We start from the raw sequence: 14,917 nt of genomic DNA, 5'->3' as shown, positions 1-14,917 counted from the left end.
GCTCTCCGAATCGTTCATGAAAAGTTATAATTTTGTATATCATATGGCTCTTATTACTGCAAGAGTAAGTCTCTTTCCAGCTTTCTACATCCTAGATGCTCCTTCATGTGAATTTTAAAGATCATTACTTACAGGGATGCTACAGTAGTTTCAATTCAAATATAAAAGCTCCCTAAATTTGGTGTGAAATTGTACTCCCAAATAGAGAGTTATGGGTGAAAAAAACCTAAAGAACAAATTATTTTGTTTAAAGCAAAGAAAATATGATTCAAACAGGGTGTTAAGGAAGATGTCTTAGAAGAGTTATTTTAAGTAAGATTTAAAATTCCCTGCCCAGTGAAACATTTAAAGTGTTACCAAACTGAAATACAAATTTCAGGCACAAAATTCAAGATATTGCAGAATGTTGGTTTTTAAATGATGCCATGATTTCTTCCAGATTACTCCAGGAAGCAAGGCAGCAGCTGCCAACCTGTGTCCTGGAGATGTCATCCTGGCTATTGATGGCTTTGGTACAGAGTCCATGACTCATGCTGATGCACAGGACAGGATTAAAGCAGCAGCACACCAGCTGTGTCTCAAAATTGACAGGTGCTCTTTAATTAATGGTGTTAAAAATGTGATCTGTTTTGCAGGAGAACCTAAACCAGAACTATAAATGATTTTATCCTCCCAGTAAGAAGGAATGTCACAGGACCCAGGATTTTGACTGTTTTTTTTTTTTTTTTAATGTATTGACCACTTTGCTCTGCTTTTCACAAATGCCTGCCAATCTAGTAATTGTTAACAAACTATTTCTGAAAAGGATTCCCTGGAATGTCAGCATAAGCAAAGAAGCTAAAAGAATTCTTTTTCCTATTAAGTGACTATGAAAATAGAACCACTAAAGTTACTGGCCACAGAAACACTGCACAGCATAGCTACTGGTACTGCTGTTTTAAATGTGGTAGAGAATGGAATGGAATTTAAAGAGTCTCTTAAAAGAATTTCTTGATTTGCCAAAACATGATCATATTGAAAATTGGTGGCTAATACCCTGTATGCCATTGGCTGTTTTGTACAGAATTCAGTCCAGAAGAATCTGACAAGGTGTATAAGAGTGCACATGCAGTAAAAGTGTTAGAAATGAGACCTTAATATATATATATAAATATATATTATATATATGAATATATTAGGAAATTGAAACTGATCCTTTGCCATCATAACCCTGATCTGAAACAGAATTGTGAAAATAATGGCTGTGGTTCAGAAGGCACAATCAATCAGCCAATCTACCATTTCAGGGGTAAAATGGACTCTTTCCCTATTTCTGTATAACTAGGGTTCCTGCCAAGTGCACAGTCCTTTAGAAGCTCATGGTCCCAAACAGATACATGAGAAGGACATGAGATTGACTAAAGCTCATTTTCTTGATGCCAACAGCAAATCCCTCTGGCAAACCACTCACCACTCCTGTGGTGGCCTGGGTAGGATAGGAAGGAAACAGAGGAAACCTAGGGAGTCTGCTTCCAGAATCTTCCTCTCCTGGGCTGTTCCCTGCAGGTATTACCGAGACTGTGCAATGTCTTTGCCTTAGTCAGTTTGGGCTCCTATAACAAAAATACCATAGACTGAGTGGCTTAAACAAAAATTTATTTCTCACAGTCCTGGAGGCTGAAAGTCTGAGATCAGGGTTCCAGCATGGTTAGGTTCCAGATTATTTCCTCACTTGGCCTTTTCTTGGTGTATGGACACAGAGACCAAGATCTCCTGTCTCTTCCTTTTATATAAGGACATTAATCCTATCATGACAGCTCCACCCTCAGGACCTAATCTAATCCTAATTACCTCCCAGAGACCTCACCTCCAAATACATTGAGGGGTAGAGTTGCAGCTTCAGAACTTGGTGGGGAGGGGGACACAAACTTCAGTGTATAGGAGTCCCCCGTGCAATGTTTATTCATTCGAGTTTCCCCAAAAGTACCAAAAAAAACTAATTAGTTGGGAGAATACAGAATAATTGAGCAAGGAGTATTGCTTTTGCTTAAATTATCAAGGTTTGATAAAATTCTCATAAATGCTATGGGAGATTAGAGTATACTAAAACTGGAAGTATCATTAGAATTTGGAGTTTACAAAATTTCTTTTATTTACAGGGGAGAAACTCGCCTATGGTCTCCACAGGTATCTGAAGATGGAAAGGCTCATCCTTTCAAAATCAATTTAGAATCAGAACCACAGGTATGAATTTTAGAGTAAATGATATTCATATTGTATTCCCATTTAAATCATGTGGATGCCTTCCAAGAGACAGAAGTGGCAAATATAAAAAATTGGAATAAGCCACATGATGGAGCCATTATCCATCTTTACCCTGTGAGATTACTTTATATTATCCATGTCTTTTTACATCAAGAAAAAAGAGAAGTATCCCCAGGCAAGTGCCTTGTTAAAAGACAAATAGGTTCTCGGGATAAATTTGGCTATGTCTACCTATAGTTCACTTATTTTTTTCATTCTTTATGATGGACTTCCCCCAAAGGACTATGACATAATCCAAGAAGTTTAAAATGTGAAAACAAAGCAAAATGAAATTAGGGTCTACCATTTGAAACAGGTGTCTCTAATCTAATAATTATTGTGAACTTCAATTCTTCGAGGTCTTCATTCAGATCTTATTCTACATCCTTTTTAAATTCCCAGTTCTGGCAATCTGTGATTAAGTTTGCTCTACAAAAAAGGGCTTCACATTATGTAATGATGGTGAAATTCTATCCATGCAGTAGAATCACAAAAGATAGAGGATTTTCCCTTGAGGCAATTCTAATGAGCTACATTAATCTAATAATCTGATGCTTATCTGATTATGTCTGCTTTCAAGAGCTCCAAAAGAACTGAAATTAAGCCAACCCTCAGTTATGCTGTATGGGAAAATGTAATTAAGAAAAGGATTTTAGAACCTCTCGTTAGCCAGAGGTTTCCCAAGTTTAGAGAGACAGAAATATAAATTGGGTAACCTTTTTTAAACAAGAATTCATGCTAAATGGATTAAATATCCCCAAGCTGTAGTTTCCCTATATATCTCCTGAAAATGCATTGAAGACATATTTGTCACTTATGCTTCAGCAGCACTTCCCTTTCCAGGATCACCAACTCCTGAATTCGTGCTTCCAGTTTTTCATCCTCTCCATAAGCCTCCACTTTCTCCTTGATAAAACACATTTAGCGTAACAGGTACCTGTTTCTCACAGGGCTTCGCAAAGATTTAAATTATATTTAAATTAAATTTAAAATATTTAAACTAATGTAAATTTTTAAAATTTGAAATAAAATAATTTTTAAATAAAACACTGTAGAAAAAGAACTTGGTACATAGAATTGTTCATAGAGGTATTCAATTTAATGGGAGCTCGCGGTGATACCATTCTAGTTCCTACCCCCTCCCACCAGGCCTTGATGGGCAGGCCTCTGGCATGTGATAGGACTTCCTGGACACCAGGAATGCCTTCCACATTACTATTGCAAGGGTCGTTACAGATTACTTTGGATTGAAACTTTATATTCAGTTCAGATACAATCTCCTCCAGGAGAAGAAGCATCCTCAGTAGCTTAGTCTTTAGAAGGTATGAGTTTATTAGGTCCTTGACCTAGACTTCTAGCTGGAAGAAAGGAAGAGCCTGGGCCTAAAAGAGGAAAAGACAGGCCCCCAAACTGAGGGAGCAGGATATGGAATATCCACGAAGATGGGAACTGCTGTGTCTGTTCTCTTTCCTCAGAGTCTCCCAGGTATGACACACAGCAAGCACTCAATAAACAGCTGACTCATGAGTGAAAGGATCTGGAGGTGAGGCTCTGCCAATGCAGTGCCTTTTCTAACCCTGCCCAGGAGCACATCTGGGAACCAGTTCTCAGAACGGTGCTCAGCTGCCTCGAGCCCCAGCTGCTGCAGGCTAAGAGTGGTCATGCAGGTTAAGTGGGATTTAGTTCAGGTAAGAGCTCAGCTCTTCAGGAAGAGAGAGCAAAAGATGAAATGGATGAGATAGGTAATAAATGTGGAGAGAAAAATAAATAAATAAATATAAATAAATAAAAAAATAAATGTGGAGAGAAGGGATCTGAATGCTGGTGGTGGCTTACCCCCTGGCATCGGACGGGGATTGGTGAATAATAACAATACTTCTAATCAGCATTATCTTTGATAGAAGGAAAGATTGTAAGAAGAAAAAGCAAAGCTCTCCAGGCAGAGCTGTCACTTATAGATAGTCCTTTGCAGTAATACCCAAGCCCACCAGCTTCCTCCCACCTTCATCAATTCATCACTTACAAGCAGCACATGAAAAAAAGAGATCGTCATGTGGTGTCTTAAAAAACAACAGAAAGCAAAGTTTAAGGCTCACATATATGCATTTACTGACCACCCAATCTCATTATCACCAGGAAAAAATGCATAAAATTCTGAATTTCCTCTCCATATATAGTACACATCCAAAACTCTTCTGCAAATTATGCATTCACGTATTCAAAATTTCTCCTAATTTTTAAAATCCAATTTCACCAGTATGAGATGCTAAGATATGGGTTAAATGAGATCTGACCAAAGTACCAAATCTCCAGTGATCCCTGATCATATTGCAGGGCCTGCTCTAGCATGTGGGTGACTCAGCAAATATTTATTAAGCACGAGGCTGAGCTTAGATCAAGATGGGAGCCTGTGTTTTGCTAACATCTCTCCACAATTGGAGTTTAAGGGAAATTGTTTGAGTTTCCTTCTAGAAGAACCCCCTTTTATAAATCTGCAAGTACTAATTTATGACCATGATTATCCTAAGAACTGGATTTTTTAAAATAGCCCTAATTTTAAATACTCTACCCTCTCGTCAGTCATGTATTAGCCCACACGTCCTACATTTTGGGGTTTGGCAATATGGACATTTAAGATATGAAATGGGGAAAAGATAGAAAATGAAATAGTTTAAAAAAAGAAAAGGTCAAGATTAGGTTAAAGACTCTAGAAGCCAGTCAGATGGAGCCTTTGAACGTTCCTTTACTTTGAGTCATGACTAATTCTTACTGGCACTCCCTCCAAGAGGCCAGTGTTTGAAGGTCTCAGAGATAAGAACCATTTCAATCCTTCCCCTAATGGGCCAAAGGATTCCTGTCCTTCTGATCCTCAGGCCAGATTTCTGCATGATCCGTTCATATAACTTGGCACTTCAGGATGGACATTCCCTACAAACATAGCTAAATTTCAGCGTAATCCTTGCTATCTGAAATGCCAAAGCAGAAACTTAACAAAATGTAGTGATAAAAAAAGAAAAAGCAGTGAATTTAACTTGTAGCATGAGAGTGGAGAAAAGCTAAACTGAGGTTATGTTTGTCTTATTTTATCTTTTTAGTTAACACACTCCATGCAAAAAGAGGTCTTGCAAAGAGAGGTCTTCCCTCCACCCTCTAAAAATGGGACCTCTGCAAATAAAACAACTTTCTGGACAACAAAGATGTGTCATCTGAGAAACAAATGCTATTAATATATCATGCTTTCAGATGCTACTGTAGATTAATAGAAAAGGTCATTGAGCAATAATACAATATTTGAGTTCTTGTTTCTCAACCCAAGTGAAATGTTTACTGTAAGTTTTGTGAACTCTGCTATTAGAATATAAGACTCTTTCATTTTAAAAGTAATATATATCCATTAGGGGAAAGAACATTATATCCTACCATCCAAACCCAGCCACAAATAACAAAAAGTTAATGTATTTCTTTTCAGTGTTTTCTCTATGTCTAGCTTTAGGTCTTGAGGACTTTTTCATACACAGGTACAGTAATAACTGACATGAAATTTAAATACTGAAGTTCTTTTTTATCCATGCTATTATTAAATTGTTAAACTTCGTTTTAATGATTTAATACATTTTGTTTTAGCAATTTAGACTTGAATCTTAGGCTTGAAAAGCCTTAGATGCTATTCTAAGCCATTGAATAAATGTTATTTATTTATAAAAAGTTATATATTTATATATAAAGAGCTAGTTCCAACCGCTGAATGAATGCCTTCCATATAATCCTAACTGTGGCCTATGAGCAGACATATGCATTTTCCCATACAAAGCATTATTGCTCTACACTAAAGGTATATTTTTAGAGCTCTGTGTCCTTCTCCAAAGCTGACATTCTCAAATAAAACATTACCCCCATCTTTGTTTAATGTGAGTTGAACAACTCAAAATTACAATGTAGCTATCACATACAAGAAAGATACTTTTCAGAAACAAAAATCATTCTTTTCTAAATGAGAAGATAGCTGTTTCTATTTCCATAAAAGGACTGCATCCTTGCCATAGAAGATTTGATAATCAAAATGTTTTAGAACTACACATAGAATCAAGTGAGATACGAGTTGAAGTTGCTTATATTTTCAAAGGATACCTTTATTCTACAATTTGTTGATGAACTGGAAAGTGGACTGACTACACAAAACAAGGTTTCTTAATCCCCATTTCCCCAAACTCTTCCCCTATTATATATGGGAAACACCTGAAACAGATCGTTAAAAAAAAAAATGATAACGGTGACTTTATTTTTCATTTGAGGGGTGAGCATGAGCATAATTTATGAACAATTACGATTGTTCAATTACAATCGTAATTGTTCATACATTACAAACATGATAAAATGATAAAATACTGTCAGTTTCTCAGTATGGCTTGATCAAGTATACAGTCACTTGATATAGTTTGTGTTATTTCCCCACCACTTTTTTTATAAGTAAATAATACATATATGCACATTATCAAACCATGTTTCTGTTGGAGCTGGTAATTGCCTCAGTTCTTGGCCTGAATCTCCATCTCTGGACCACTTCTTCAAGTAAGTTGAAAGGTGGAAGTGTCTGTGAATGCTGTCACTGCTAAGGTCATTTTAAGGGCTTAGGAGATGGCTGTCATGACCCGCATTCTCCCCGGGATCAGCAAATCCCTATCCAGTTGCCTAACTTTTCTCTGGCAGCTCTAGAATTTTATGAATTCAAGCTATTATTCCTTAAGATAAGCTCCTAACATTTAAAAATACTATTGAGAATGCATTAATTAAGAATTAATTATTGAATTCCTAAGCGCTGAGAATCATTCGGATGCTTTTGTCAGGGTAAAATAAACACAAGAGCTGGACTATATTGACTGGTATATAATTTTTTATGGGAATTTTCTATTACTAATGATTTTCCAGAAAAAGTGAAAAGGAATTGAAGGGGAATAGCAAATTTCTCATTGGTTTTGTCTCTTGATTCTATTTGACCATCAACAATGATGTAACACTTGGATAGAATGTTCCCTCTCTGTGCCATACTCAAATTTGTTTACCTTTGATGTATCCACTTCATCCTGCTTTTTTTTTTTTTTTTTTGGAATGACTCTAGCAGCCCATAAACTAATGCTTTGCAAAGCCTAAATACAAATGTTTGAAGGCTGTATGAGAAGCACTTCCTTTCATGATCCTTTTATGATTATGTGCAGAAAATAGAAGGGTTTTTTTTTATTTTAACAAATTACACATTTGCAACTTTTACAATATGTAACTGAAACTGAAAACAGCAAAGAAAAAGCTTGGCGCTCATTAACTCAGATGCTGCTTTTTGGAAGCACTACTAGATATTATTAGTGCACAAATATTTCCAAAGAAGTTGCCTCATTTACAGGACAGTCACCATCCATGTTTATTTATCATTTTAAGACTAACAAGTGATAAGGGCAGAGACTTTTTTCACCACAAAACCGTCATATTACATTAGCTAATTTTTAAATTTAATTCTCTTTACCAAGGTCTTTAAGGCATACTTAAACACACTTAGTTAAAAAAAAAAAAATCCACAAAGCTTGAGTCCTTCGGTTGTGCCTGAGTCACTCTTTTAATTAGCTTGAGAAATTTATAATACACCAAAACTAAATGAGGCAGTTAGCTTTCTGTCTATTTTCATATCAAAAAGAGGAACAAAAGTTTGAGTCATGGCCACTGTAATTACTTACAATTATTTCCAGTTCACTTTCTTCATGCGATAATAATGACTAATCAGAATGGTTAATCATAAAAAGCCAATCAAAATTCATTATTAAATCAGTCAAAACAATCAGATGGTACCACCATATCAATGTTTGATGACACACGTTTTCACATGTTGAGGGATCAGCATTTTTCTAAAGCCACATTTGGTTGTTTCATTTTTTCTGCAACCTAAGAACAGAAACTATATTGTCACCCAACCAACTCCTAGGCAGTGAGCCACTATTCTGGAGGTAAAAATAATGAATCAGTAAGATATTAGTCAATCCAACCACACTATAGGATCACAGGCTACTGTATTCGATTCAGACTTTTCAGGTTCAAGAGGCTGTTGTATACTATGCTGTTCAAGGTGATGGGAGAAAATCTACTCTTTACTACCTCACAGATTTTTCAGGTACCATGAGATTTGAGGCACTGGAGTCAAAAACTCAACTAGTATTGGAGCTGCACCTCATTTGCCTGTTATAACTATTCTTTTAAGTGAGCTCTGCCAGTAGACCTAGCTAGATGGGGGAAAAGGGACGAGACGTGTGATTGCTTGCTAAGAACCAAAACAAAGCAATTTGTGGCATGGGTCCCTAAAGGAAGTTGTTGTTCTCAAGCACAAGACTCTGTGCAAAACTCTGGTTCTATCCCAAAGAAAGGAAGACAACCTCTTTTTCTAACAAAAAAGCATCATCCCACGACGTCTTCATTTGTGATGACAAGAAGAGAAAAAAGTGACATGAGCAGAATATCACAAGACCTTTTTATTTTTTTTAATAAAAACAGCCTCTTTTCAGTAACCTTTCAAAGAATCATAAATGTTTGTACTAGTTGAAATCTGTGTGAAAAGCTGGTGGCACATTCACAAAATTAAACGAAGTCAATGTGAGTGTGTGAGTGAAAATATTGGAAAGATTTATCTTCCTGATGCTGCCAAATGAAAAAAAAATTGGAAAGAGAATCAGTTTGTGTGTATTTTAGCCTTCCCATTTGGTTTTCTTCTGTTGCTTAAAAGAAAAACATATTTAATGACTTTACAAAATTATAAATCTATATATAAAAACTGGAAAACCTCTTGTGAGGAAAAACAGTCTTTTAATTCTTATTACTTGTTCTAAATTTAAGGTTAGACCTTAGTGCAAATCAAGAATTTTGTGTTTTGTGGTAGGTATTAAGAAAAAAACAGCACTTTTACTTGGGTTAGTTAAAATGAGTTAGTATATTTATTCATAAATGCTCCCTCTCTTTCTGTGTTTTGCTCTTCCATTTCCTAAAATGGAGGAAGTTTTATTAAGATATTAATAGAAGAGAAAGCATATGTAAGTCCTACTTGAGAAAATGTTAAGTATAATAATTATTCTGAGCCCCGAATCTCATTTCTGACACAGAATTTCTGTATTCAAATGAGTCATAGGAGACTCGCTTAAAAGCTATTGATGTCAAAGTCAGCAGGGCCAGGTGAAAGGTATAAGGTTCGAATTATTTCAGAATATTTAAACAAGGTCAGTTCCTTTGCACCGTTTGGTGGCTGAGTCCAGCACATGGAAAGTTCATGGAAAATGTAGAAAGGTTTACACTTCCCTCCGCCTTTAACCTCACCATGAATCTTGCAGTAGGGGAAAGAAGCCTTGATTAACAATAGCGTTGCGGTTGGTTTGCTCATTAACGGCTTTATTGTGCATTCTGTGGCTCTGTGTATTTTGTCTGCCATTGTACAGGAGTTCAAACCCATTGGTACCGCGCACAACAGAAGGGCCCAGCCTTTTGTTGCAGCAGCAAACATTGATGACAAAAGACAGGTAGTGAGCGCTTCCTATAACTCACCAATTGGGCTCTATTCAACTAGCAATATACAAGATGCGCTTCATGGACAGCTGCGGGGTCTCATTCCTAGCTCACCTCAAAAGTAAGTACCCAACCCAGTACTTCTGGCCACCATGCTCTTACCAGTGACAGTGCGGTTTCTTTTTCTTTCAAAAGTCCAGCTCTTGCTGTTTTATTTTTACTTTCCTGAAGGCACATCAGATTTTTAAAGACAAGCATCTAGAACATGGGTAATGTTCTGGAGTCCAATCTGCTGGTTCCTGAACATCTTTAGTGAACAGATGCTTAAAACGAAGAAATTGCTCTGGTTCCATTGTCACCCTTTTAGTTATGTCCATGTTTGGTGGTAAATAATCCTCTCTGTACAATTATCATTCATTTACTTTTATCTAAAAAAAAAAAACAAAAACAACTGTCTTCCACTGAGGAACTTTTTAACCCTTTGTTGTTACAGGATGTGAACTACTTTGAACACAAGCACAATGTTCGGCCCAAACCTTTCATAATCCCTAGCCGAAGCAGGTCATAAGCTCTGAGATTGTGATATCTGGAGTGCATGTTTCTTTAATAAATCCTTACTAATCAGTTAAAAGAGTAACACGTAGGTGTTTGGAGTGATTCTGTTCATCTTGAAGCTTATTTCAAAAGCAAAAAAAAACAAACTCACTTCACACAGCATAGGAGGCGACTCACCTCCATTTATGAGAGTAAATACTGACAAGATTATAGAGCTGTGAAAAGTTAGGCAATCACCTCGTATATTTATAACTAATACCCCTGCTGTTCTGAGGATCCCATCCAGAACACAGTGACCTTTGAGGAAGGCAGGTGTACCCCATTCCCAGGTCAGGAAGACTCAGCCAGCAGAAACAAATCTGGAAATCAGCCCCCGGTCAGGAGTAAGGAAGCAGATGGGGCCCTGTGGGAGCACTGGTGCAGTAGCCCACCTAAACACCTGCCTCTCCCTGCACCACCAGCCCGCTGGGGAATCCCACTCATTCTAGCTCTTATATAAACATCTTATGGATACTTGACAAGAAAGAGAGGCCACTTGAAAAGGTACTTTTCCATGTGGGGGAAAATAAGTATAAGGAGAGAGCTGGGAGAAAGGGGGTATGTTGGTTACCCTCACAGATAACTGTACTCACTGCAGTAAGAATGAGCAAGCTCTTCCTGGCTGTCAATCAGAGAAACAGATAATCTTCAGGTGACACTTTTCAAAATAAATATCTTCTCTAGAAATTGTACTCCAACCCAAGGGGGGAGAAACTAATGCCCTGTGTTGGCACATTGGAAAAGAGTGACTTTAGGAAATCTTAAACCCATTCCTCTGACTTCAGCTACATTAGTCAGCTCAAAGGAAGGACGTTGGTGGTTAGGATTATTGACTAATGATCTATATCCAGTGTCCCAAGCTAGTGACCCATCCAATTTACAGACAGTGTTTTGTGTAATCTTCCTGTTGTTTAAAAAAAAATGAACTTAAGTAAATGCCATAAGCTGAAATATCTACTCCCCATCCTGTCAAGATGCCCATCACTCCTGATACCTGGCTCATTTTCATACATGTGTAACCCTGCTAGCCTCTAGTGGTATCCAAGTTATGATACCTGGTCTAGATGGTCAGTCATCAACTGATAGATGATCTCCTTGTTCAGACCCTTCCATAGCTGGAGTCAGGGCCAGAGGATTATCTCAAAATAAGCTGGACAATTTTGTCATATCAGACTCAGACAGGAGCAATAGAGTCGAAGAGGAGGAGACGATGCTAAAAAAGTAGTGGCTACCAAGTACATCTTCTCCCACTAGAATGGAGCACCTTATGTCTTCCCAGCACCTAGAAACAAGGCTGGGACAGATCAAATGCTCCATAAATGTTCATTAGATAAAGGAACAAAATCCCAAGAGTACCTGATAATATTTTCTGAGTGGCAAGAAGAATCAAGAACTATCCCCCGCTCTCCCTCATACATGCAACTCTGCACAAGCCTTTTTTTACTTCCCTTCTTTTGTGTTCTGGTTCCCATTCCCTTTTCCTCTGAATCTTCTTCCCTATTTGTCCACATTCAACAGCTTCCCAGCCCCGCCGTCAAAATCATAACACTAGATTAAGAGCTAAAATGCTATGTTACTATTCAATAAATATATATACAACTTTCTAAAGAAGCACAGTAGAATTAATACACTTGCATTCTTTTGAGATTGGTTTAACTATAAGTTCACTAATCTGAACTATAGGACTTCATGGTTAGAGTCACACAAGATGTTGCCTTTGCTAAAGACCAGTAACACTTTGAATTCTATAAAAATTCAGGGGAAGTCCGAGAGATTCAGGTAGCTCATGGCCTTCTTTTATATTTTTCACTTTAATTTTAATATGGTGACAAGCCACTCATACTTTTGTCATTGAAAGGTATTTTTCAATACTGCTGAATTGGGAGAGGAGAGAGGAGGAACAGGGATGAAAAGGTTTGCTTTAAGACAGGCACCAGAACACAAATCTTAAAGAATTGTAAAAATACCTCTACTACCTTTCCTTTCTTCCTGTGTCCCCTCACTATTTGCCCTAGCTTCTGAATTTCTTGCTCTTTACCAAATGATTCTTTGTCAAAGTGGAACTTTAGGTGGCTACACCCAACCATCAATGAACAAGTTTTTAATCAGAAGTAAATGGGAGATGCTAAATTGTTACTGTGTTAATCTCCTCAGGGCCATACTGCTAGTTATGGTTCTTTTAATTATTTCATAATTGAAGCATATTCAAAATTCAGTATTTTCATAGGCAAATATGTACATTTAAAATTTTTATTTTACAGATCCAAATGATAAAATAGAATCCTGTGAGTGGTTTTGGACAGGTCACTTCCAGAAGCTTATCCCCCAAAAAAGGCCAGGGAAATTAGTTAGTTCTCTGTCTGATGATCTATGGAGGCGAGAAGTAATTGAGTGTATCATCAAGCTTACAGGTGGTCTTGCTAAGTCACTAAGTCAAAGTCAAAGTCAAGAATCTCATTAGTACTTACCTTTCCAGGTCACAGGAATAGGTCATGGTGACCCATGATACTGCCCACAGTGAATGAGGTCAATGAAAACTATTTAAAGAATCAGTTCAAGAGATCTTGAGAAATTGTCTCAGAAATTCATATAAAGATTGTTCTTATTTACTTAGGGTTTATTTCTTATCATTTCAATAACCATGGGCCCCTGAATAGAATAATAAAGAAACAAGGCAATAGAAGGCACAATCCTTACTTGAATAAAATTACATACACAAGCATGCTATATACAAGAACACTAGTAATAGAAAAAGATTACTAATTACAATTATAAAATAAGGTCTATCAGTAGGTTCTGATTGCTCATAGTTTATCTACCCTATGTCTAGCTCTATGCCTGGCACACCGTAGGGTCAGAGGAGCTATAAATGCTAGCTGACAAGGTTCACTATTTTAAGCCCACTCTCCCAAGATACAACTCAGTGTTTCAAGTCCTAAAAATCACAATTTAATATGCTTCATTTTACTTAGGTCAAGTCAATATAAGCCTGAGTAAACTGCACTATAACTGAAAATTCACTTTTAATCTTTTACCAACTGAGGTCAAGGTCAGGAGCTAGGACAGTGTTGAGCCTACAAAAATGGTAAATAAACCACTCTGCATTTTATATGTGATTAGCTAATTTACAGATTGGGTTTTAAATAGGCTCTCAACAGCCAGGAAGTGAAGGAGCACATCCATATGTATGTACTTGCCTCATTTAGGTCATCAAGGTGGTTTAACTGGATAACACAAGACAAAAATTTTAAAAATCCATTAGTGGCATGGGTTGTGTAGACTAAACAGGCTACAACATTGATGAAGTCAACAAAATCAATGTCCAATATCCTTTCAGGTTTTGCTGTCTATATGGCGTTCAGGTTAGCATAAGTAGCCCTAGAAAGTAAATGTAACAGCCATACTTCAGCCCTAAGAGAAAAAGAACTTTGACATAAACACGTCATACAAACTGTTCTCTGACTGGGGTTTATAGCAACACTAACCTGCAAGCATGATAGAAATTTACAAATACTAACATTTCTTTTGGCTTAGTCTTAAATGACTGTGCTTAAAAAAGAAATCTTAGCATATTCTTCTTGTAAAATGAACTTCTTATTCTGCACTTAAAATGCATGTAGAAAAGTGACATTTTAGTCATTGGTGTGCCAGCTGTGACTAGATTTCTATCTAGATTCATAGAGAATATGAAATATCTCTAATTATTCTTGCAATTGCATGATTGGCCTTTCTTATGTTTTAATAATAAGTCTCCCCAATTGATCTTTAAAAGGAAATGAGAAATATGCATGTAAATACACGTGTGCCTCCAAAATGTTACATGAAATAGCTATGAAAGAAATATAGCTTAGCCCTAGGTAATATCCAAAGAGTCTAAGACCACCTTATTTGCACTCTAATCAATTAATTTCAAGGTGACAAGCATTTATTGGCTCTTTCTAAAGCCTGTATCAAATCACTGAACAATTTATTAAAGTGTATTTTCACAAAGTTAAAGAATGAAAGTAGAGAAAGTTAAAATGGCAACTATAAGACATTTACAAAATAGCTTTAAAACATAATGTTTATCATGGAACCTTTAAATTGCTAGTTACTTTTCAATAAAAGCATAACTGCATTGTTGAAACATACTTCTTATTTTGAAATGTTTAGCCTAAATTTTTTATGGGATCTTCAGGCTGCATAGTTCCTTATATTTATGAAGGATCATTCAGTAATATTTTAATTTTAAATACCACAGCCCATAAATGTAAAAGGACATCCAGCCAATGTCCTGCCCCTGCATTATTTGTGACGTGGGCAAGCTTAAAATTATTTGGCCTATTTTTTAAAAAGCAAAGATTGTTGCATCTTTTCTACTTCACATACAACTCTGTGTGTAACCCTCAACATATTGCCTAGTAGAACAGAGCCAAAAAATGCAGTATCACCTGTACTTTTTCATTTTCTTGAACTTTCTGCAATCACAAATTTTGAAATGTCTTGCCTTTGTAAAATACATGCTAGCCAG

At 36.7% G+C, this 14,917-nt stretch overlaps 1 protein-coding gene and 1 long non-coding RNA gene across 5 annotated transcripts in view; one reads left to right on the top strand and one right to left on the bottom strand.

Moving 5' to 3' along the window:
* The window catches only part of PDLIM3 (PDZ and LIM domain 3), a 29,969-nt gene that overhangs the window by 8,734 nt on the left and 6,318 nt on the right, over nucleotides 1-14,917 (top strand). For 2 of the 3 annotated variants that reach the window (XM_077848747.1, XM_077848745.1), the window contains exons 2-4: nucleotides 440-591; nucleotides 2,139-2,223; nucleotides 10,307-10,374. In XM_077848747.1, coding sequence (XP_077704873.1) covers nucleotides 440-591; nucleotides 2,139-2,223; nucleotides 10,307-10,374 — 305 coding nt within the window. Of the gene's footprint in view, nucleotides 1-439; nucleotides 592-2,138; nucleotides 2,224-9,746; nucleotides 9,935-10,306; nucleotides 10,375-14,917 lie in introns of all 3 variants that reach the window. The other variant, XM_077848746.1, reaches the window with a different exon arrangement.
* LOC144284344 (uncharacterized) lies at nucleotides 8,186-14,117 on the bottom strand. 2 transcript variants are annotated; one of them, XR_013352694.1, is made up of 4 exons: nucleotides 12,876-14,115; nucleotides 11,463-11,701; nucleotides 9,976-10,241; nucleotides 8,186-8,211 (listed from the first exon to the last, which is right to left on the bottom strand). It is a non-coding gene; the product is annotated as an uncharacterized LOC144284344 (long non-coding RNA). The 2 variants fall into 2 exon arrangements; XR_013352693.1 differs by lacking the exon at nucleotides 8,186-8,211 and having other exon boundaries at nucleotides 8,773-10,241; nucleotides 12,876-14,117.

This window comes from Canis aureus, chromosome 15, assembly GCF_053574225.1.
Source record: "Canis aureus isolate CA01 chromosome 15, VMU_Caureus_v.1.0, whole genome shotgun sequence".
In the NCBI taxonomy this organism is placed as follows: domain Eukaryota; kingdom Metazoa; phylum Chordata; class Mammalia; order Carnivora; family Canidae; genus Canis; species Canis aureus.
Note: the sequence above shows the minus strand (reverse complement) of the source record. Positions and strands in the feature narration are given on the sequence as shown.